At 53.1% G+C, this 22,930-nt stretch overlaps 11 protein-coding genes across 11 annotated transcripts; 6 read left to right on the top strand and 5 right to left on the bottom strand.

Annotated features, from left to right (window-relative positions):
• Positions 1 to 272: 272 nt before the first annotated feature.
• On the bottom strand, positions 273 to 2,234 carry A1O1_04388 (uncharacterized protein; the record flags this gene model as incomplete). Its single annotated transcript, XM_007725282.1, has 1 exon — positions 273 to 2,234. One exon carries the CDS (start codon positions 2,232 to 2,234, stop codon positions 273 to 275), a length of 1,962 nt encoding a protein of 653 aa, XP_007723472.1.
• Positions 2,235 to 3,977: 1,743 nt separating this feature from the next.
• Positions 3,978 to 4,591, top strand: A1O1_04387 (uncharacterized protein; the record flags this gene model as incomplete). Its single annotated transcript, XM_007725281.1, has 2 exons — positions 3,978 to 4,041; positions 4,188 to 4,591. The coding sequence occupies 2 exons, from the start codon at positions 3,978 to 3,980 to the stop codon at positions 4,589 to 4,591; spliced, it is 468 nt and encodes a 155-aa protein (XP_007723471.1).
• Positions 4,592 to 5,116: 525 nt separating this feature from the next.
• Positions 5,117 to 5,713, bottom strand: A1O1_04386 (uncharacterized protein; the record flags this gene model as incomplete). Its single annotated transcript, XM_007725280.1, has 1 exon — positions 5,117 to 5,713. The coding sequence occupies one exon, from the start codon at positions 5,711 to 5,713 to the stop codon at positions 5,117 to 5,119; it is 597 nt and encodes a 198-aa protein (XP_007723470.1).
• Positions 5,714 to 5,845: 132 nt separating this feature from the next.
• Positions 5,846 to 6,448, bottom strand: A1O1_04385 (uncharacterized protein; the record flags this gene model as incomplete). Its single annotated transcript, XM_007725279.1, has 1 exon — positions 5,846 to 6,448. The coding sequence occupies one exon, from the start codon at positions 6,446 to 6,448 to the stop codon at positions 5,846 to 5,848; it is 603 nt and encodes a 200-aa protein (XP_007723469.1).
• Positions 6,449 to 7,777: 1,329 nt separating this feature from the next.
• A1O1_04384 (uncharacterized protein) lies at positions 7,778 to 9,520 on the top strand (the record flags this gene model as incomplete). The annotated part of the gene is made up of 2 exons (XM_007725278.1): positions 7,778 to 8,240; positions 8,331 to 9,520. The coding sequence occupies 2 exons, from the start codon at positions 7,778 to 7,780 to the stop codon at positions 9,518 to 9,520; spliced, it is 1,653 nt and encodes a 550-aa protein (XP_007723468.1).
• A 772-nt stretch (positions 9,521 to 10,292) lies between these two features.
• On the top strand, positions 10,293 to 10,987 carry A1O1_04383 (carbonate dehydratase; the record flags this gene model as incomplete). The annotated part of the gene is made up of 3 exons (XM_007725277.1): positions 10,293 to 10,472; positions 10,577 to 10,728; positions 10,807 to 10,987. 3 exons carry the CDS (start codon positions 10,293 to 10,295, stop codon positions 10,985 to 10,987), a joined length of 513 nt encoding a protein of 170 aa, XP_007723467.1.
• A 263-nt stretch (positions 10,988 to 11,250) lies between these two features.
• On the bottom strand, positions 11,251 to 12,372 carry A1O1_04382 (uncharacterized protein; the record flags this gene model as incomplete). The annotated part of the gene is made up of 1 exon (XM_007725276.1): positions 11,251 to 12,372. The coding sequence occupies one exon, from the start codon at positions 12,370 to 12,372 to the stop codon at positions 11,251 to 11,253; it is 1,122 nt and encodes a 373-aa protein (XP_007723466.1).
• A 1,613-nt stretch (positions 12,373 to 13,985) lies between these two features.
• On the top strand, positions 13,986 to 16,112 carry A1O1_04381 (uncharacterized protein; the record flags this gene model as incomplete). Its single annotated transcript, XM_007725275.1, has 8 exons — positions 13,986 to 14,091; positions 14,150 to 14,476; positions 14,538 to 14,752; positions 14,811 to 14,887; positions 14,955 to 15,114; positions 15,203 to 15,374; positions 15,439 to 15,601; positions 15,686 to 16,112. 8 exons carry the CDS (start codon positions 13,986 to 13,988, stop codon positions 16,110 to 16,112), a joined length of 1,647 nt encoding a protein of 548 aa, XP_007723465.1.
• An 813-nt stretch (positions 16,113 to 16,925) lies between these two features.
• A1O1_04380 (uncharacterized protein) lies at positions 16,926 to 18,869 on the top strand (the record flags this gene model as incomplete). The annotated part of the gene is made up of 2 exons (XM_007725274.1): positions 16,926 to 18,015; positions 18,124 to 18,869. The coding sequence occupies 2 exons, from the start codon at positions 16,926 to 16,928 to the stop codon at positions 18,867 to 18,869; spliced, it is 1,836 nt and encodes a 611-aa protein (XP_007723464.1).
• A 756-nt stretch (positions 18,870 to 19,625) lies between these two features.
• Positions 19,626 to 20,356, top strand: A1O1_04379 (uncharacterized protein; the record flags this gene model as incomplete). The annotated part of the gene is made up of 2 exons (XM_007725273.1): positions 19,626 to 19,699; positions 19,819 to 20,356. 2 exons carry the CDS (start codon positions 19,626 to 19,628, stop codon positions 20,354 to 20,356), a joined length of 612 nt encoding a protein of 203 aa, XP_007723463.1.
• Positions 20,357 to 20,795: 439 nt separating this feature from the next.
• A1O1_04378 (uncharacterized protein) lies at positions 20,796 to 21,827 on the bottom strand (the record flags this gene model as incomplete). Its single annotated transcript, XM_007725272.1, has 1 exon — positions 20,796 to 21,827. The coding sequence occupies one exon, from the start codon at positions 21,825 to 21,827 to the stop codon at positions 20,796 to 20,798; it is 1,032 nt and encodes a 343-aa protein (XP_007723462.1).
• Between the last annotated feature and the right edge of the window lie 1,103 nt (positions 21,828 to 22,930).

The following is a 22,930-nucleotide window of genomic DNA, read 5'->3' as shown; positions in this document are numbered from 1 at the left end:
AGAATTAGAATGCGTTGAGAGAATGCCGCCTTTTTGTGGTTCCTCCTTTTACTTAATGTCGGGACATCATCTTCTCATCTCCATCTCCTGTAATGCTGAAAGACGAGTTCCGGGGAAAAGCCGTGCTCGATCCGTAATGATAATCGTAATGGGCTGCCCGGTGTGACCCGGGTCCTGTTTTATGCTTTTATGTTTTAACGAAGCCACTTTGAAAGTAAGTGGGCGCTGATGACAGAACCCTTGACCTGTGTTGCAGTGTGCGACCGGGTCCATCAGTTCCAGTCTTTCCATCCCTGGCCTTGACCTTTACTGGTATAGTGTCCCTGCCAGTGTTGTTTGGTCGAGAATCCCATTGAGGCGGTGGGACGAGCCACGCCCGAGCCACAGTTGCTGCCGCAGGTTGTGACTGTTTGGATTTGTGTTTCTGTAATGTACACGGTCGTGGTGGCTTGCTTGCATTCTTCAGGTGCGGGAGCGATGGTGGGAGCCGGAGCGACAGATGGTGCCGGCGAGGTCTTTGACTCAACTGGAGTCGATGCTGGAACAACGGCGTTGCTGCTGCTACCTTTCCAGTCTCCCCATGCTGCGCTCTGGCTTTGTTCTGGTGCTGGTGCTGGAGCGGGAGCGGGCGCAGATGAAGGAGCCAGGGTAGTCTTTGACTCAGCCGGAGTCGACGCTGGAGCTGGAGCTGGAGCTGGCGTTGGCGTTAGAACAACGGCGCTGCTGCCGCCCTTCCAGTCTCCCCAAGCTGCGCTCTGGCTTTGTTCTGGTGCTGGAGCGGGAGCAGAAGCAGATGAGGGAGTTGGGGCGGGTTTTGATTCAGCTGGCGATGCAGGCACAGACGGGGCGGGGGATGGAGACGGGGCTGCTGAGCTTTCCCAGTCTCCCCAGGCTGCGCTTTGGCTTTGCTCTGGCGCTGGAGCTGGAGCAGGAGCGGAGGATGGTGTAGGGGCAGGTTTTGATTCGGCTGGTGTTGTGGCCGGAGCTGGGACTGAGACCGGAGTAGGTGAGCTGGATGTCCAATCGTTCCACTCCTGTGACTTCGACGCAACTGGAGCGGGCGCGGGCGCGGGAACTGAGCTCTTCTCTGGCGCGGGAGCTGGTGCCGGTGCTGCTGAGCTGGATTGCCAGTCATTCCAAGCTTGAGACTCAGAAGGAGCGGGCGCGGGTGGAGAGCTCTCGACTGGTGCTGGAGCAGCGGAGCTTGGTTTCCAATCATTCCATCCTTTGGATTCGGAAGGAGCGGGAGCGGGCGAAGAGCTCCCGACTGGTGCTGGAGCAGCGGGACTTGGTTTCCAATCATTCCATCCTTTGGATTCAGCTGGCGTGGGCGCGGGCGTAGAACTTTCGACTGGTGCTGGAGCAGCGGAACTCGGTTTCCAGTCATTCCATCCTTTGGATTCGGATTCCACGGGAGCAGGGGCGGAGCTCGACTCTGGCGCGGGAGGTACAGAACTTGACTCCCAATCACTCCATCCCTTAGACTGAGATTGGACAGGAGCAGGGGTTGCTGACGAAGTGACCAATTGAACGCTGCTGGATTGCCAGTCGGCCCAGCCTTGCGACTTGGCAGAAACTTCCACACTCGTCGAGCTCTCCTGAGCGACTGGAGAAGGAGTGGTGGACAATACTGTCGTTTGAGCGCTGTTGGATTGCCAGTCGCCCCAGCCAGAACTTTGGCTAGGCTGTGACAAAGTAGTGGTTATCTTGACCGTCTGAGTGGCAGTCGAAGCTTGCCAGTCGGACCAACCTGAAGATGCCTGGCTAGAAGTGGATTGGGTCTCCGTCCAGTCTCCCCAGATTGAAGAGGCAGCTGCGGACTGCGTAGAGGTCTGTGCCCATGGAGTGGATTGTGTGGACTGTGTTTCTTCTGGAGCCGTGGATGATGACCCAGTCCAATCAGCCCAGTTTGATGAAGCTGTTGCTGCCACAGATGATGTCTGCTGGACTTCTGTAGATAGGCTCTGTACAGATTGACTCGATGATTTAGTCCAGTCACCCCAAGCAGAAGACACTCCTGCAGGTTGTGTCGACGTCGATGCCAGGCCCGAAGTGGAAGTCGTTTGCTCAGGTTGTGGTGTGGCAGTTGCAGTAGAGCTTGTCCAGTCACCCCAAGGTTGATCTGGTTGGACACCCGGTACCGACGAAGTCACATTGTAGTATTGACCTCTGGGAAGCACTGCTGCGAGAGCTGGGGCTAGGAGAGAGCACAGAACGAATGATTTACCCGCCATGTCAGGCAGATTGAACGAATGAATCTGACACTGTGCAGGGAGATCGACAAGAAATGAACGAAAGACCAAACGACCGTGCAATGTCAAAGCTCAGGGAGCGGGAAGTGGACGATGTGCTAGATACCGGTCGTGCTTTATATTCTTCGACTTCCCTTACGGTCCGTCATTCCTCTTCTGACCGGAGGAAGTGGAGGATTCATGGGCGGCGAGGGCGAAGCTAACCAAGCACCCCTGTTGCTGAAAACTTCCAAAGACATGAACATAGCCTATCATCTGTGGAGGTAATGCAACAGATGAGAACGATTGCTCAAGACAGTCTGCCGAGTACTCATCGCCATCCTCCACGGAGGGGTGGACCAGGGAGGCGGGTGAGAGGGATGCCTGGCAACGGAAATAGCAACACTCGCTTGTGTTCACCCGTGAAAAAAGATTGGCCGGTCAAGACATGGATGTTTAGATCCAAGCACTTACCTGCATATGCTTTGCATGGCGTTGTCTCTCCGACGACGACGTCTTCCTCGATTATGGAGCGGCACAGCAAGTGAGGAAGATTATGTCGCGCGATACAGGCTGCCGTAGGAGCCGAAGACGTGATGCTGAGCCTCACGGTGTGGTTGCAGCAGTAGTTGATTCCGAGCAAGCGGTATGCATGTCTCAGGGACACTGGAGCTCATATATTCTTGTCGGCCGAATGTCGCAGGAAAATCACTGTCAGCCTTCTCCGCTACCAGGCGTTTGGCCCACATGAGTGAGAAGGGAAAGTTTGCCTTGACGTCAGCGCTGGTGTTGCTGTTAGCTGATGAGAATTGCGATGAGAATCGGACGTTGTATATTCTGGCCCAAGAGAAGGCAAGGCTGTGCAAAAACTTGCTGGAAGAGGAGTCGTGGAGCAGTAATGCCCGGTAATTGTCTAAGACAGTGGTGGGTCAGTTGTTTGAGTTGGCGATTTCGAGCTACTCTGTACTCTGTATACCACAGTAGGTGCCAGACGCGTACATGTAGCGATGTTCGGTTAACCAATTCGACTCTGGAGCATCTTGGGGCATAGCATAGCCCTCGAAGAAGAGTCAGCCATCACTTTGAGATGATGAGGCCCAGCAACGGACCGCTTGCCTGAGGCTTTCAGTCCGGAGCCAGCGTGATGTCGGAAGGCGGGACTCCGCACAGTGTTTTCTCGTCTCGATGATAGCCCGAAGGTCCCAAGAGAAGTTTGAGACATAATCTCGCGGAGCAAAGCGGTTATAACCACTTTCTTTTCTCCTGCACAGGATTGTGCTATGTTCAATGCTTCAAGAGAACATCGATCGAGCGAGCGAGCGAAGTGGCAGAGATGCTTGCGTATTCACATAAATGATCTGCCGTATTAAGGAACTATGGCGGACTATAAAGCCTGCCACGCACTTTATCGTGCCTGATGCTCTTCTCATTTGTACCGCAGTCCCTCAAGTTCACCACCTATCCTCGTCCTTCGATCTCTGTACAGGCAGACCTAAGTGGCCTACAATCGGTGCAACATAACCGTTACGTGAGATGTCTTGCGTAGACCCATCTCCACGTCTTAACTATTTGCCTTGACCGCGCGGCGAACGGTGGGCATTCTACCACACTCACTGCACAGCTTGCTGCACAGAGAGAGCGATACGTTCATGGGTCTGCACAGCACCAAAGGCAAACAGGCAATCTCTTGAAGGTCGTGGACAAGGTCCAGCCATCGAGCAAGTCGCCGGACTGTTCGTCTCTGCGATGGAGACCTCTTCAAGAAGAGACAACATTCCCGATGCTGTACCAACCGCAAAGTTCCTGCAAGGTAGGCCAATCCGGTAGTGTGCAAGTCTGATGCGTCTGCGAAGACTCTTGTCTTATCCCAATCCCATGTTTGGCCCGTTTACGCTGTCACTCTTGTTCTGTGCCGTCCACGTCTGAGCCACGCGCATTCTAACTATCCAATAAAAGCTCGCATAACCGCTCTCTCAACCACCTTGATCAAACGATTGGAAAACATCTTCGCCGTTGCCCTTGACGAAACGGCCGCAGAGGCCACAAATTCCGCCACTTCAGGAAGCCAGCTCCCACCCTCTCTCACAGACACTGCTGTGCAACAATTCCAACTCGACGTCGAATCGGCCGCAGTGATCCGGGCGGCGGAGGAGATCATGATGCTGACGAGGACAATGAAAGAGATATGGCTATTCGGCGGACTGGACACATTGGAGAAAGATCATGATAGTGACAAGAACCCTGAGGACGAGGCCGTGAGGCGGAAGGTGGAGGAGGATGTGAGAGTCGTGGAAGAGGGCTTCAAGAAGTTCCTGGAGAAGTACGAGACGAGTCTAGACCTGGATGGACAAAACCCATGAAAGAGGCTTGACAAGCTGAAATTGAACTCGTGATGGTTGCGATATAGCGATCCAGTCATGAATAACGAGTCCTGGTCAGGGTCGCTAAATGAACATAACAATGGCATCGATGTTCCTCCAAAAGCCTGCCTCGAGTTCAACCTAATCAAGGAGACTCTTTTGACCATAGTTCGTGCGAAGTGGTTCTATGACGAGCTATCAAGCTCCCTCTTGTCTAAATGACCCAATAGCTCCCTGTCAAGGGGGTACTTTCCATTTTCAAATACTACTTACTTGGCTGGCCTACCCTTGTATGTAGAGTGCTCCCGGGCTATATGTACCAGAAGGCGAGATAACGATTTACAGGGCATCGGAGGTATGTATCAGAAACTTCGATATCTCTGGCAGAGGGCATCAGAGGCAACGGCTCTATGATGATGAGAACTAGTTATTACGTATGTTTGACATCTACTGTATCTGCTCAATGGGTATCATTTGGCCCTGCCTTTTCATTACAGTCTGGGGATGCTCCAGCCCTCCTCCAGCCTAGTCGTCTTCGTCGTCGTCATCTTCCCTATCGTCAGAGCTACTTTGCTCGGAAAGAATTTCAGCTTCCTCGTCATCAGAGTGTCGTTCAAAAGGATCATACTCCTCAGCCTCCAGATCCTTCTCTCCCCATTTCTCACATTGCTCCATCAACATCAAAGGCAATTTCGCCACACGTCGACCCAGTCGTCTGTGCTTGATAAGGATTTCGCTGGCCTTGAGGTAAGCCCTACGAAATTTGCGCCATAGATCAACAACCAAGCATGGATGTGGGAAGTATGGATCATTCCCCGTAACGGCGACCATATACTTCTCCACGACCTGTGATGATGAGAGAGCCTTGTCTTCAAGGTCAATCTTGGAGCACTTATCGAAGTCCAGCATCCACAACTGTGTCTCTCGTTCCGTGAAATCGTCCGTGGTCGACGCTGGTGGTTGTACAGATCCATGGTCTGAGTATACAGTGGCAAACGTCTTGGTTGCCGAGCAGCCGATGACAAACTCGGTGTCTTGTGCATCGATTCCTGCTTTCCAGTGTAGGATCGCAAGCCCGATTGCCATTTCTTCCGCATATGCGTCGACATGGATCCCGACCATCTTCGCTTGGTCGAGGTATAGAGGGAAGTTCCGAAGAGTGTCGCTGCTATCGTGTGGCCGGGTATTCGGATTGTTTCTGCCGAAATAAACGCGGACGAGACAGTCCCTGTTCTCAGGATTACTCAAAACATCTTATTGGGTTTGCTCGTCTGGCTGGAAGAATCGCCGGACCAGAGCTTGACGTGTCACCCGAGGCACAGGCAGAATATGGTCAAGGTAGAATGCTGCGGCGCGGGTCCGGTCTGCCTCGGGGAATCTTGATATGATAGCAGTCCAAACCCCGTCGGCGTCTGGTCCATTGAAATATCGTGCCTTGGGCACACGAGGGACGCGACGTCCACGAAAGGCATACTCGAACAAGCCCAGCGAAGTCAGGCAGCTGTTGTAGGCGCAATTGGTCAAATTGAAGTCGTTCCAGATGGCTTCGGTCCCCGCCCCTTTCTTGATGGCGTATACGGTTTCTGGTACTTCAAAGACACTCCCACAGCTGCCCCGTCCAATGTCTCGTAAGGGGTACTGATTACTACCCAGGGATTTGGAGAGGCCGGTTCGCTCCGAAATGATATCGGTTGCTGCATTGGCCGTTTTCACAGATAGTGTTCGCTTGAGAATGTCTTTGGCGGCCTCCTGTGTGAGACCATCTTCAGGGATCAATGGGCGCGCGGCAGCCTCTGAGACGGTAGTTGAGGTGGTACCTTTTGGGGAGCCTCTGACTTGAGGCATAATATTCGACATCTCTAACTGGAGAACCGGAGGTTGTTTTACAAGACAGGCCTCCAGGGTGCACAAGTGATATAATAGCAAAAGTGGTGAGAAAGGACAGAGCTTGTATAGAGAAACGGAGCTTGCCTTTATCAAGGAGCAAAGAACAATTGCAATATCGTGATATTGTGTGAGTCACTGAGGACCAGCTGGCAACGCCGAACCAGGTCGCGTCCAAATTCAAAAGCCACGACCCAAGGATATTATATCGACATTACCTTATAGTGGCTGATACCGTGTGCTAGGCATCAGCAGTTGCGATAGTATGTTGAAGAAGCTTTTCTCCGGATTGATGATCGTAGCCTTGAAAATGAAGCGAGCGGTTGTGAAAGGGTGGAAACGGAGGATTAACCATATAGGAGGAAGGCGTACGCTGTCCTATTGCTAGATTTGATCATTATCCTCTCCGACGCCACGATGGTCACAAGGCTACCGGCGCCATTAGGATGGCGGAGGCTGTCGCTGTCGTCGACATGGTGTGCAGGGCAATGATTCATGCTTTGATGGACTGGAGGTGAGCGTAGTGAGCCTTGTCTATTGATTACATAAGTGAGCTGCTTAGCTAATTAATGGGTCAGATAAGGGGCACGTGATTGGACCCCACTTCGCCCGTTCTGTCCGAGATCCATCAAAATACGGAGGTGATGGGCTCATTCAGAAGATGCTCTTGCGCTGATTCGTGCTCCTGATGTCTGGTCGACTACGGAGGTACCAACCTTACAGCTTCAGAACGGGTACACGGCACCACTCCGTACCTTTTTCCTTCGTTTCCGAGACTTCCTATGTTAATTCGCGACTTCCTCGGGCATAAGGCTGGGACGGCTTGCAATATTTCGCAGAGGCTGGCGGTTGCTAATTTAGCAGTTGGAGCGTCTCTGATTAACATCTTCATCTCGTCCTCCATGTCGTACTGCGATCGTGATACTGCTTTTATAACAATAGGACCCCTCAAAACTGGGTGAAAGGCCATTGTTCCTTCCCCTGGTTCCACGGGTACGAGTTTGTTTCAACGACATCAGAGGTTCTTGGCTGGCGTTTCCTGCGAGCGCGTGACCACTACACCTCCCGCTTTAACGTCTAACGTCGTCTGGGGGTCTATTACTGTTCTTCTGACACGTCGTCTCGTACCATGGCCGGCAACGAGGACACAGACACCTCTGACAGAGCTTCAGGCAAGCGCACGCGACAGAACAGCACGACAGCCTCTTGACACGCCGGGGACCATTGGGAGTACTGGCGGCAAGCGGTTGATTGTCACAGCACGGCTCACAGGTTTCTAAAGTTCTGAGCAAAGAGTCCAATATGTCGTCTCAGCATAGATCCTCCATCGCTTCTCGATCAGATAATCACCATCGTTCTCATGCAGAACCGGATGGATCTGGTCTCCACCGGCCTCGTACGATCACAAAACACTATCCCGGTGATGAAGACGGATGTCAGGATTCTGGATTGTGGAAAGCACCGAGTAACGAAGAGGACCGGCACGTGCCCACAGTCGCAGACCAAAGGAGGGTCCCCGACCAGTCCGAATGTCTTGATCAGCTGCTCGACCATGGAGCCACGAGAAGAAGAACCAGAGACCGTTCGTCGCGGCGAACCATTCCTGAGGAGGAGGACCGACGATCGAGCGAGACCATGCAGAAGGAAATGTCCGACGACGAGAAACCGAAACGTCTATCCTGGAGGCAGCGGTTAAAACATGTCACTTGGGCATGGTTTACAATGACCATGGCTACTGGAGGAATTGCCAATGTGCTTCACCGCGGTAAGATGCCAACGCAAGCCGACACAGCAACACGTTGTCCCACCACTACCACATGAACCACCGCTAACATATGTTGCGAGGTCATGCTAGTGCCCTACCGGTTCCACGGTCTCTACACGATCGGCGTCATATTCTTCCTGCTCAACATCGTCTTCTACATCCTCATCTGGGCCATGATGATCGCCCGCTTCACGCTGTACCCCTGGACCTTCCGGGCCAGTCTGACGCATCCGACCGAGTCACTCTTTGTGCCAGCATTCGCCGTGTCGTTTGGCACGATCTTGATCAACATCGTCGAATACGGCGCCGGACGGGTGGGCGAATGGCTGACCCACGCCGTGCTGGTTCTTTTCTGGCTGGACGCCGCCATCGCCGTGGTTCTCAGTATCGCCATCTACCTGATCCTCTGGTCGACCTTGACCTTCACGATCGCCCGCATGACGCCCATCTGGATATTCCCAGCCTACCCGCTCCTGATCGTCGGCCCGCACGCCGCCAACCTGTCCGGAGAAGCGCTGAGTCCGCATCAAGCGATCCGCGTCATCGTGGGCGGCTTCACAATCCAAGGCATCGGCTTTCTCGTCTCGCTGACCATCTACTCCGCCTTCGTCTACCGACTCATGACCCAGAAGCTGCCGGCGGAACCTCTCCGGCCGGGCATGTTCGTGTCCGTCGGCCCCTCGGCCTTCACGGTCAGCGGCACCATCGGCATGGCCAACAACCTGCACCGCGTGATCGCCTCGACCCCGGGGGCGATGTTCATGGATGTCCCCGGGGCGCTGGCCGCGCAAATCCTACGGCTGGTCGCGAACTGGGCGTGTCTCTGGCTGTGGGGCTTGGCTTGGTGGTTCTTCTTCGTCAGTCTGGTCTCCAACGTCGATTGTCTGCGCCACAAGCATCGCATGCCCTTTGCAATGACTTGGTTTAGCTTCGTCTTTCCGCAGACCGCCCTGACCACCGCCACGTTTGCCGTCGCCGAAGCCTTCGACGTGCCTGCCATCCGCATCATCGGCTGTGTCATGACGTGTCTGCTGGTGCTGGTCTGGCTGCTTGTCATTGCGTTCATGGTCCGTGCTTTGGTCCAGAAACAGCTCCTCTGGCCGGAGAAGGGCGAGGACAAGACCGAGGGCGGCTTCAAGGCGCCAGACAAGGAGGCCGTGCTTGTGCCTACGGCCATTGGGCGTGAGGAGGGTTTTGGAACAAGCGCTGCCGTCGCCGAGGAGAATAGAAGGATGAACTTTGCTAATGTCGACGATGATGATAAGGAGAAGAATGTTTGACATGTACTTGGTGTAAATGTATGATATGCTACTAGGTTATGGAATGTCTGGCCTCAACGACTGAGCAGATTATGATGAATTGGCACGAGATCTGTCTGATATTGACACCTAGTGGTGGGAGATATCAAACTTGACAATACCACGGCTTCACTCTTCATTTGTTCAACTATGACCACTGATAACTTGGAGACTGGGGTATATAGCGAGTAGATACCTAACCTTCGCACGTAGAATCCGTTTGGGAAAATGATCAGCCAGTCTGTGTATTTCACCGTGATGATAGACCTCTATCATATGCTTTCGTCGTCGGGTTGGGTTCAGCCTTCCCACAGGGGATGCCTCCGTCTCAACTTCCTCGCAATTCGTTAGATTTATTGGTCCATGCATCAAAAAGCCAGCAGTCTGATTCGTGAGTTGAGCAACGACGTCTTTGTCCAAGCACCTCGCTCCAAATCTAGATGGCGTTTCCCGTCCGGGATGAGCACGCCATCGCATCGGTAGGGGGATTGACTGGCTCTGGTATCCGGCATCCAGCATCCAGCATCGCCGGGGGCTCAGATCGCCCAGGCTGATACTATGACCTACCCCTCCTGCAGCGGCAGAAGAAATCTCCCTGATCAAGCGCGAGAGATATCTCTGTTTGTTCTGTCTGATATTCGTCGAGGTGGTAGATACGATCAGTGCTACAAATTCGTCATAGTATATTCGCAGAGACCGGAGTTGTATCGAAGAATAAGCCATAATATACCAGATCTTCTCGCCTAATTCAATCATGTCTGCCATTCAAAAGAACATTGAAACAGCATCAGAAAACTACTCGGCCTCTTTCACCAAAGGACATCTCGCGCTACCGCCTGCAAAGAAATATCTGGTCCTAACATGCATGGATGCTCGGATTGACCCGGCGCAGGCATTCGGGATCGAGCTGGGCGATGCTCATGTCATTCGCAATGTAAGAAGTACCGATCTCCTACAGCCTGCTATACCCGCAACTCCTCTTGAGCCCCCGTTACGCAAATCGTTGTGGGAACTTCACTTCAGCTGATACCCACCCAGGCAGGCGCTTCAGCGCGCGACGGGTTGAGAAGCATAGTCATTTCCGAGCAACTGTTGGGAACTCAGGAGATCGTGCTGGTCAAACATACCGGCTGCGGAATGTTGACGTTCACAAATGACGACGCTTATGGGTTGGTCGAGAAGAATCTTGGGTGAGAATCACACTCGTTGGCCGGAGTTGGCAGTGTGCCCGATTTGTTTTTTCTTGAGCTGACTCTGTCTTCACACAGTTCTGATGCAGCGGCGGAACTCAAGTCACGAAATCTGGACTTCCTTCCTTTCTCGGACCTCGAGCGGGCCGTCAACGAGGACGTCGAGTATTTGCGGGACACTAAGTTGGTCCCGGACAGTGTGACTATCAGTGGGTGGATCTATGAGGTTGAGACGGGAAGGACTCGCAGAGTTGTATGATCGGCCAGAGTTCTGATGAAGCCGACACAGGGCAAGCTTCTGGTCGTCGTTGTGGTCTGATTTAAGACCTGAGCTGAAGGTTGAAGGTTGAAGGTTGATTCGTGCTGGGCAACGACCTACAAACCAGATCAAGAAATTGGTGCCAGTATCAACGACTCTTCCTTTGGAGCGGGATCGATTTCTGCGGTATAGATTGTGTGGAACAAGCCTGACATGTCGTTTCATGTTTCATACCATATCTGTATATCCACACGGCAAACCCATCAGCTTACTGTTGCTGCATCAGACTTTGGGACGGTTGATCGCGAATGCCCGTCAGGATCGACTTGTTGTATCCATTGCAGTGCTCGTTTGATGTATTGGTCTTCCTTCGTCTCGGTATCGCCCACCCGCGGGAAGGGATGGAGAACTGATTCGACAACCTCGATCGTGAGAGCACGCGCTTCTCCCGCTTTCTTGAGACACAATTCCGGATCTCCGAGATACATGCCTTCGGCGGATTCGTCGATGAGTTCCGAGATCTGACGGTTATGTTTGAGCAAAGTATCCAGCCGTGCGATTTGATCGCTGGAGATTTCTGGACCCGATCCCAATTTCTCCAGTCTCTGTTTGATGACCACGTGAATGCTCTGCGGAATCCGGTTCAGGACCTTGAGCGCCTGCTCTTTAACCCCCGCAGAAATGGCCACACGGTCGTTGTCTTGGGCATCCTCATCCTTCTCATCAGCGGTGTCGTCGTCACTGAGGCTTTCGCCAAAGGGGTCATCATCGTCAATATCCTCTTCGGGATCCCAGTCTTCCAACTCTTTGACCGCATCCTTCATCAACTCAAGCCACTGTTTCGACTTTTGCACAATATAACCAGGCACGCCTCCCGTCGCCAGAGGACCAAGTTTGTCACAGTCATCCCACACTCGTCCAGTAGCCTCTATAAAGGCCTTCTTTTCTGGTTCGGAGATCTCTGCTCTCGGATTTTCCTTCCGACTTCGTTTCTCCAATAGCTGCAAAACGGTCTGCATGTCCCGCAGAGCGGAGGCAGCGAATGAGCGACATTCCGACGAGAACGAAGGAGTGAACTGCTCCGGTGTTGTAAGAAGAGCCGCCGTCACCAAAGACGTGAGAATTGATTCGTTCAACGGGACGAGGCACGTCGTGACTGCGGTCGGGGTGAAAGGAGTATTGATGGCTAGCAGGGACAGTTTCGTGACTTGAGACCTCAAGGACGTCGCAGCAGCGTTGAGAAGGATAAGAGGAGACGGCTCGTCAGGCTTCGTGGCCGGAAGATCGTTCGTGGCATTCGGGGCGAGCGAAGACGCAAATCGCTCGCAGAGAATGAGCGAGGTTTGGAGAGTGGTAGCCAATGTTCTTGACGATGAGGGCTGCATTTGGCCTTGGCCTTGGCTGGGCAGCTAGGGAGCAGATGAATCCTTCAAGCCAGCTCTACGATCTGCTCCGTCTACCGTCGTGATATGAAAGATTAACACGAGAAGGCTGGCGATCGCCAGGCGACGTTGTTGTACATAAATTTCGTCGGATAATCTTCGGTGTATTCTTTTTCCGACTACCTTACGTCGCAAGGCTGGCAAGGCTGGCTCACAAGGCTGGCTACCTCATCTAAGTATAAAGGCTCGGCGGACAAACAAGCGGCACTTCTCTTATCCTACAGTTCGTAGGATTTGATCCCGTGCTGCAAGCGTCTAGCCCGGCCTTCCTTCAACAACTATCACTTATCTCCAAACCACGAGGATGGATAAGGCTCCGGGGTGTCAAGGTTCCTTCCTGAAACGCAGCAACGGAGGGCCATTCGGACATATTGCGCATGATACAGTCCACCGTAGTCAATACCGCAATTCAATGTCAACAACTTGAACTCGGACGATTTTGCGATTCATCCCACGACTTCGAACTTCTAAGACGAGTCTCTATCGGAGTCTCACGAAGCCATCACCATAATGAAAACTTTCCGCAGCCTGAAAGAAACACAAGCGTAGCGATGCCATTTTCAAGCCGGTATTACGTCCCTTAATTGTGTCTTGCAAGCAGCCAGCCTCACGGAAAAGGGGAGTTGGTGGTCGATGAGAGCTAGGCTAGAAAGGGTAATATGCAAAACTGGTGTATTCGATCTCGAAAGTTTGTGGGGCCACACATAACGAGATATTACCCTAACCTATTTATACGACCAGAGATGTATTCGACGGCTCGCGTGCTCGCAACTTGAGGACGTTCCTGATGATTATTGAGTCATAGACTTACATGCTGACAATATGCAGAGTCGGGACGGTGCGATCGTAACTCGACGCCATGGTGTACAAAAGCAGTGAATGGCAAGAAAAAGTGCCAATGCACAAGTGAAGAAAAAAGCCATTAGATGGATACAAATCCATCATGTCCCCTGTCAATCACGCAATTTCTTCCCCATCAGAGCAATGATACATAACGTTCCGGATTGCCACGGTTAGGACCGCAGCCCCGTGGAGCGCGTGTGACGTTGCTCCCAAGCACCTTTCTGTGCAAGATTCTCAGCCTCGAGGAGTTTCCATTACTCAAGCGACGCAACCTTGACTGCCAGATTTTCCTTCGGGATGGCAGAGAAATCCCTTCCAAAGATGGCGCAATCGCACCTCGTTGCCCTTCATTTCAATTGTCCAGATCGTCAACATGGATTCTGCTTGCTGAGAAAGGCGTTCATTCGTCAGAAGTTCCCCAGTCATTCCACCTCTGCAGTTTGCCCCTGCCTCCAAATGTGGTGTTGTAGGCTGGCTCAAAGTACACTGCTCAGGAAATACAGTGATACTACCCAGGACCATGCTAGTGAGGTTGGCGAAGAGGTGCGAAGCCACAGACCTCACGCGACCAAATCCTCGACTGCTACGAGCAATCACAGCTATTTAACCTAGAGAGCTCCCATCTTAGGAGTTCCAGAAAAGCGAATGGTCGCCTCTTGTGCATACCTGAAATTCTATATTGAAGCACCCGAAAGCTGCTACCAGGCATCACAATGTTTGGCAAATTGCGATCAACGGTCTCCCGCTCTTCTCCTGTTCGAACACCTGGAGAATCCAAGGATGCCTCCCAAGTAGCGGAGGGTGGAGAGGTCGACGATGGTAGGCCATTATAAACCAGCGCGAAGGACAGTTCAGGAGAACTAACAAAATATTGCAGGCTTGCACACAGACCTCGAACATACTCCCTCACAGACAAAACGCCAGATTGGCACTGTCTCTGCATTCTTCCTGGTCTTCAACCGTATGGTCGGAACAGGTATCTTCGCCACGCCTAGCACGATATTCTCGCTGTCCGGCAGCGTCGGTCTCAGCCTATTCATTTGGGTCGCGGGCATGATCATCGCCGCGGCTGGGATGGCAGTATATCTCGAGTTTGGGACAGGACTTCCCAAAAACGGCGGCGAAAAGAATTACCTCGAATTCGTCTATCGTAAGCCAAAATACCTCGCTACAGGCTTCTACACCGGCTATGTCATTCTCCTGGGTATGTCTACTGCGATGCAAAGATGTTCTTCTGCGCAATATATGCTGACGTCACACATCAGGTTGGGCGGGCTCCAACTCCGTGGTCTTCGGAGAATATATCCTCAACGCAGCGCAGGTCGAGGTCACCAGATGGAATCAGAGAGGCATTGGATTGGCATGCATCACAGCTGCTTTCCTCGTCCACGGCTGCGCCCTGAAGTGGGGCCTGCGACTACAGAACCTCCTTGGCCTTATCAAGCTGATTGTTGTGCTTCTGATCATTGTTGCTGGCTGGGTACGTCCAAGATCATCGACCGTGCAGACTGAAGACGACTCCGTGCTCACCGTAACAGGCTGCTCTGGGCGGAGCCCTCAAAATCGACAAGCCGCACAACTTTGATAATGCTTTTGCAGGAACCACAGGCAGCGCGTGAGTTTTGGATCCCTTTTTTTCACTACTCGCTTCCAGGACTGGGAGCTAATCGGACACTGTACAGGTATGGTGTTGTGACGGCGTTGTACAACGTGATTTGGAGCTACATTGGCTACAGCAATGCCAACTACGCCCTCAGCGAAACGCGAAATCCTGTCCGGACTATCAAGATTGCTGGACCTGCAGCTTTGATTTCAGTCGCGGTTATCTACATGTTGGTGAACGTAAGTATTGCTCAGAGACCTCAAGTTCCCATAAAACCACGAAGGAGGCAGCAAGACTTATGGACTCTCACTGACGGTGCTGGGTTAGATCGCTTACTTCGCCGCCGTGCCGAAAGAAGAGATCGCATCTTCCGGACGTATCCTAGCGGCGTCGTTCTTCCGTAACGTCTTCGGCAACAGTGCCGAACGAGCACTGTCAGTCTTTGTTGCGTTGTCCGCGTTCGGAAACGTACTCAGCGTTATATTCTCTCAAGGTCGACGTAAGTCTTTTGTTCTCGTTCCCGGCTTGTCTCTCTGGCTCTATACTGACCAGGCTCGATCCAGTGGTCCAGGAACTAGGTCGTGAGGGCATTTTGCCGTTTTCGCGATTCTGGGCGAGCAACAAGCCCTTCAACGCTCCTCTTGCTGGGCTGTTCGAGCACTGGCTGGTGTCGGTGATCATCATGCTTGCGCCTCCGCCTGGCGATGCATACAATTTCATCCTCAAGTGAGTAGCCTCACAAGATACCCCAGGGGCATGTCGATCTCCAATACAAAGAACACGCAAACTAACATTTGTATGCGTTTCTAGTGTCATCTCATACCCATTATCGATCGTCAACGCCTTTGTTGCGGCCGGCTTGTTATATCTCTACATCAACCCCGGCAAATGGGGCTGGTCGCCCCCATTCCGCGCCAGTTGGCCCGTCGTACTTCTCTTTTTGCTCAGCAACATCTACCTTGCAGCCGCCCCGTTCGTGCCGCCCGAGCACGGGCAGAACGTCTACAACGATCTCCCTTACTATCTGCACTGTGTGGTGGGTATGGGAATCATCGCCGCCGGAGGCGTGTACTGGCTCGTCTGGGCCGTTCTACTGCCACGTATTGGGGGGTACGAGTTGGTCAGAGAAACGAAAATCAGCGAGCTCGACGGGTGGGAGAGAAGTGTATTCTCACGAAGAAAGCTGCGTGAGACCGAGGCTGAAAAGCGACATCGGTTGAGCTTGGTGTCTTCCTGAGGATTCGATTGAAATGGCATCAAACCCTGAGCGGGAATTTTGCTCCTGCTTGGTGTGGTGGACATTGTCGTGATGCAGATTCTTTGTATGTATGGGTAATCGATCTGTTATTGCAGAAGTTACGAAAGACAAGGCTGGGGATTCGGTTCATGGATGACCTGATCTATTTGGACCGTGGAGTCTCATCGCCTTGTGATCAAATTCAACTTTCTCAGCCCTGTCGAATGATGGCTCTGTACACGACTGATGTTCCTGTAATGTTATCAATAACCTGCAAGTTGATGAGCAACTGGTTGCCCTATACGTACAGAGAAAAAAGTTCGACCATTGTTGTCGCTACCGACAGGCGTGAACCGATTTATCTCGGAACCGAGTCTTGATCTTATCAGTTACACTTCCCCCAACTAGAAGGAGGATACGAGTAGCGAGTTCCGTCGCCGGCTCCGCTCCATATCTCTCGTCCATGTCAAGTGCGAAACTCTCCGCATCGACATCTGCACTCGCGATTGGGTAGTCTGAGCGATTTGACTGAGGGGCAATCGATTGTGATAGTAGTCGATTTCCGAAGATGCGATAGATAAGTAGACCATGTTGCGAATGAACGGTTTGGGAATTTACGGATTGTTATGCAAGATCATATTCAGACTGTTTGTTTGATCGAGGAAGCCGTCGGGAGATCAAAGGTTTTGAATGCTGATATTGCACTCTCTCGGAAAAGATCTTCTGTGCAGTCGATACGTCGAAAGAGAAAAGGAGATTACCCAGGCGTTTTCTTCTACGTTGGCCCTGACTGTATAGACGCATCACTCCACCATGTCTCCTCTACCGAGCAAGGACAAGAGAGACGGAAACAGTGTGTACACGATTGATCCGTACCGGCTGTTCGATTCACGTCCGACCTTCTCACACGTCACTTCGTCCACAGGACCATGCCGGATTGTCTCAACGGCCGGGCAGGTCGGGGCAGATCGCAACGGAGTTGTCCCTCAAGACATCGACCAGCAAATAGCACTGGCGTTCCAAAACCTGGCGCGTTGTCTCGAGGCAGCAGGTGCCAAAGTCACAGATATCTTCAAGCTAGTCTACTATATCGTGGACTACGATCCGGCGAAGCGACGACATACGAAGCATCTCGAGCGGTTTCTGGACGGGCACAGGCCAGCGACAACGTTGGTTCCCGTACCGGCACTGGCGAGGCCGGAGTATAAGTTCGAGATCGAGGCCTACGCTGCAGTCAGACAGGACCCGATGCGGACGGTCGACGTGGTCGTCGCGGGTGCGGGACTGAGCGGGCTCAAAGCCGCCTACGACCTGCAACAGGCCGGGGTGTCCTGTGTGGTTGTCGAGGCACGCGACCGGGTGGGCGGCAAGACGTGGTCTGTCCAGCCTGCAGGACAGGAGGGCAGTGGGAAGATCGTCGACCTCGGCGCCGCCTGGATCAACGACAGCAACCAGGCGAAAGTGTACGCGCTGGCCAAGTCGCTCGGGCTGGACCTCGTCGTGCAGAACACCGTCGGAGATATCATCCAGGAAGACGTTGACGGCAGACTAGGCTTGTTCCCGTACGGCGGCACACCGACGAAGCTGGCAGAGCCCAATGGGGTCGAGGGTCTGGTTTATATCCGCGACTTGGCTGAGAAGCTGTGTCAGCAGCTAGACATCCACGACCCGGTTGGCACAGGCGGCGGTTTGGACGACATGACCCTCGAGGAGTGGTGTAAGGCGAACAGCACCTCTAGTAGTGCGCTTGCATCCGTTACGTTGTGGACAAGGGCTCTGCTAGGTCTGGAACCCTCGGAATTGAGCGCATTGTTCTTCCTCGACTATTGCAAGAGCGGCGGCGGCTTGTTGCAGCTCAGGTCGGATTTCAAGCATGGAGGCCAACACCTTCGGTTTGTCAAAGGTACGTGGGTCCAAGTCCAAGTCCAACCGTTCGTGTGCTTTGGGTACCCCTTGCAAGCACGGTGATGGGTACCTAAACTTTCCATTGACAATTCGTGCGTGACATTAGGCACTCAATCCATGTCTCTTGGTCTAGCGGAGCTGCTGCACCCAGGATCCGTCGTGCTGGATTCACCCGTGCGCCGGATCTCGCAGACTCCCGAGGGTATCTTTGTGTCTGCCGGGCGTGGAGAGTTCCAGTGTCGCCGGGTCATCGTGTCCGTCCCGACAGTGCTGTACAAGGAGATAGCATTCGACCCGCCTTTGCCGCCGGCCAAGGTCGAGCTGGGCCAGAAAAATGTCCACGGCTACACACTTAAGGTGATGGTGAGCTACACCGAGCCCTGGTGGCGTAAGAAAGGCCTGTCCGGTGCGACCATGTCGTTCCGCGGCCCCATCACGACCAGCCGCGACTCGAGTACCGACGGCACAGGCCAGTTCTCGCTGACGTGCTTCACCAACGGCGCATTCGGGCGCAAGGTGTCACTGCTGCCGCAGCGCGAACGGTTCGACGCTATCCTGGCCCATATTAAGCGCACATATGGCCCGTATATGGATGGCGGGGTTCCAGACCCGATCGCGGTCACGGAACACGAGTGGTACAAGGACCAGTGGGCGCAAGGATGTCCTTGTCCTGCGTCGCCGCCGGGGATCATGACCGGCTGTCATCATGCACTGCGTACGCCGCATGGAAAGGTTCATTTTGTCGGCACCGAGACTGCGTATGAGTGGAAGGGATACATGGAGGGAGCTGTGCGGTCGGGCGAGAGAGGCGCGAAGGAGGTCATTGAGGCTTTGGGGAGGGCTAAGCTGTAGACATGAGTAGGATGGAAGTTGGTGTGTCGTGTCACTCAGCTTTCGAGGGTATATTGGTAGGTGGATGCATTTGAGGAGGGATGGGTCGATACAGAGTAAATATGGACGTTGCCCCTACCTCCACTCTCAGCCTCGCTCAGCCTTGCCGGGCCCGGAAAAGGGGGTCGGCTGTCACGTGCAGCCCGATTCTTGGATGTCGAGGGTGTCTACTGCGGCCAACACTGTGACTGGGAGTAGAAAGGACGTCCTGACTGCGTATGTTGCCCAAGACCATCCGTTCCTCACATTCAAGTTGTCGACGACACTTACTGGGGGCCTGACGGGCGGATGCCAGGTGTTCATTTCATATGATCACTGACTGCGCCGGTGGTGGTGCTGCTTACAAGCTACGACTCCCTGATTGGACGATGTCTCATTTGGCCCCGGAGTGTCAAATCGTCAAGATTTCAATCGGACTCCGCGATTAGTTTGAGTGGATCTGGTGTGTCGCTCTCTGTTGCGCGTGTCTCGTCGAGTTGATTGATTTGCGTGTGGTCTCCCCTTTTTGGTTTCTAAATATACAACAGGCCTGCCTGCCACCGCCTGCCTTCAGAACTCTCTCTGCGTGTTCATCCATTCGTTCACCTTTACCTTTGTCTCTGTCTCTGTTTCTATCATTCCTCCTCACGTTCATTTACTTGATCGTACTTAGGCATATCTTAATACAACGCTTCCACTCTCCAACCAAATCCACCCGTGACAACGACCACAGCCAAAATGGTGTACTCGACGCATCTACAGAGCAAGTTCGCTCACAAAGTCGGCGAACCCGTGCCTGAGTTCAACACCGAGTATGTTTAGTGCCCTGACCTGCCTCCCTCCATTCGTTCTCTACAGCCCGGTGTCAGCCAAAATGACAACTTCTTGCCCTCTGGGAATGATAACTAACAACTCTCCCGGGTGCAACCAGACATCCCGCGCATCCAGCGCTCGTGCACTTCCCAATCGCATTCAGCATTCTCTCATGGGGCCTGGACATCCTGTACGCGCTGACGACGACATGGATCCGGCCCTCGTTCCTGACCACGCGGTTCGGCGAGCCCTCGACCCTCGTCGACCTGACTCGGCTGTCGTACTTCCTGCTCTGCGCCGGCCTGGTCAGTACAGTCCCGGCCATCATGTCCGGCAACATCCAGCTGGTGGGGATGATCAAGAAGAACGGCGGACCGTGGGAGAAGGACAGCGAGGGAAAACAGAAGAGCTCGATGGTCCCGCGCATCAAGGCCACCATCACCCACGCCCTCATGAACGATGTCGTCTTCGTCGTCAATTTGTATAGTTGGTATCTTCGCAAGAACAACAAGACTGTCGGCAGGGTGCCGAGCGACTTGAATCTGGTGATTAGTATTGTTCTGTTGCCGTTGCTGGTGACCTCGGCGAAGATTGGCGGCACGCTTGTCTTCAACCACGGGGTTGGATTGAATTTGGGCAGAAAGAAGTGGGAGTAAAACACGCCAGTATGGACTGAGCGTTGACAGGGCAAAATTTGGTGTCATCTCCCGGTAAGGGTCAGAGACGTGCCGTTGAGTTGGGTGGTGATAGGAGTATATCACGAACAGCAAGGTCGGCCTGCCTGTGTGTGTCACACAGGACACAGGAGCAGAGATGGTGTCTTCGGGTCCGAAGGACGTCCAGCGAAGTCGACTGCAAGATTTATAATGGTCTGTCATTCTGCATGAAAAGGGTTGTTCAAGCGGGATGTTGGGTTATCAATGCGGCTCAATTTTTCCAAAGATGGAAGCAATTCAACAACGAAGTCCAGTGACCAGATGTATTCAAAAGGGATCTCTGGAACTTATTGAAGTGGTTTCCATTGCTACAAGCTCCCTTTTCCTTCGACACGTGCCTTGGACCGTAACGCGCATACAATATCCAGTCCAGCAAGTCCTAATAATCCTTCAATGGACAGCCCTTGTCCACGCTCTGCACGCCGAATTTCTCCTTGACAATCTCGCGCGTCAGTCTCATTAATTGCTCGCCCAGTTCACTGTTCTGCGCCAGCTCACTCCCCGGTTCCGCAATGGCTGGTGGGCAGATATACTGGCCGGACTTGGTCGCGGCGGTCGCCGCATACACCGTACTCACACAGCCCATCCAGATATCCTTCATAATATAACTGACGGCCAAAGGCATGACTTGGCCAACGATGGGATACGGCTCCTTGATGTCCTTCATCGATTGTCTCGTCTGGACAAATCCAGGATGCGTCGCATTGATCAGGATATTCGGGTGCTCCTTGTGCAGGTGGGCATCCAAATATCGCGTGTACAGCAAAACAGCCAGCTTCGAGCGGGCGTACTGCGCGTTGGCGCCCAGGTCGGTGTTGAGTTCGTCAAGCGACTCGAACTTGACGTCTTTAGGGGTATCTGCGTGTGATCGCGACGACTGCACCTGGATCCGCACGGTGCCCTTGTCGCCAGTCTTCTTCAACAGCGGCAGCAGGTGCGAGGTCAGAGTGACGTGTCCGAAATGGTTGATCGCCATATGTCGGTCGAGTCCATAGTCAGTCAGCTGATAGGTCATGATCCCACGCGCTGCATTGAGACACAAGATATCCAGCCGGTCCGTCTGGTCGCGGACCTGCTTTGCGACCTCCGTCACAGCCGGCCAGTCAGACAGGTCGCATTGCAACCAGACGACCTTGTCGGCGTACTCGGCTCCAAGGTTCTGGCGAATTTCCTCCACGGCGTTGTCCTTGACGTCCTCCTTCATCGACACAATGAAGATCTTGGACAGGTTTGCTTTCAGCAGCGTGTAGGCCGTCGCATATCCGATGCCTTCGCTGCCGCCGGTGATCAGAGCAACTTTGCCAGAGAGGTCCGGCACATCTTTGTTGATGTCAAACTGGTCTTCCTGATTGGCCAACTTGTGAGAGACGCCCCCAAGATTCTCCGCAATTGCCGTTTTGACCGTCTCCATCATCGATGCTGGGCGTTGAGTACTGTAGTGAGAACGCGCGAGATATGAGAGTGTCAGCGCGGGACAGTTCGACAGACGCTTGCTTGCACAGGCAGTGATGCTCAGCCGAATGAGTGGTATGGGACGATAGAGAAAAGACATCAAGGACTAGGACTCTACCACGGCTTCTATAGTTGCAGTCAGTACTTCGGTTGCGAACTTCCTGCAGACTCACGTCTAGTTAAGCGAATCTAATAGTGTCTTTACAGGTTTTCTCCTGCATTGTCCTCAACGGAGAGCCAACCAAATTGATCGTCACCATCTTGTGTCTCTGACCGGGCCATAGCTCATGATAGGACAAGAGAGGAAGCAGCAAAGCGCTCGCTGGTCGATGCGCGGATCATACAACAGGGTCATGATGTATTCAATCTGGCAGATTGTCAATGCACAAACTATCATTGGCAGTTGTCCATGGAAGTCCTGTTACAATGGATAGATCCGGGCTGTTGTTCAGCTCTGTGTGTTGCCTTGCTCAACTTGTAGGACAGCACCGAAAAAGAACACAAGTCTTGACTCTTGGGATAGACCTACAGTGTGTACTGTGTAAGGTACAGATACCCCAGTACCTAGGGCCTACATTAGGTAGAACACCGCAGACGAAAGGCCATAAGGTACCTGCAGTAGTAGTAATGACTCGAGGGAAATTGCTGCTCGCACTCGCCAAGGTACAGTGATGTCATAGCTGACTGTCAAGACGCGTCGACGCGCCGATATCTTATTTCTTTGCATACAGAAAGGCTTGTCACTGTGGTAGCATCGTATCTACATGTTTGTCTACCGATATGGACCTCTTGCTCGCCGGTGCTGTGAAGAAGATATTCTGTGAAGCTGCAGTTATCCATCTGCAGCACTCTGGAATGAGGCAACATGCTGCCTTGAGGTTCTGACACCGATCTAGTCGACACGTCATTTCCTATCCGCGGCCGTGTTCCGCGAATCCCGGTGAGATCTTTGCTACCAAGTGGCATACCTGAGTAGTTATTTGCAAACTCGTCTATTCATGCGATATTAACTACTCAGAGACGTAGCAAGGCGAGGTCGTTCGGACCAGGAGAAGTCGAGGA

This window comes from Capronia coronata (assembly GCF_000585585.1).
Source record: "Capronia coronata CBS 617.96 chromosome Unknown acBCG-supercont1.3, whole genome shotgun sequence".
In the NCBI taxonomy this organism is placed as follows: Eukaryota; Fungi; Ascomycota; class Eurotiomycetes; order Chaetothyriales; family Herpotrichiellaceae; genus Capronia; species Capronia coronata.
This window is presented reverse-complemented; position numbering and strand designations above follow the sequence as displayed.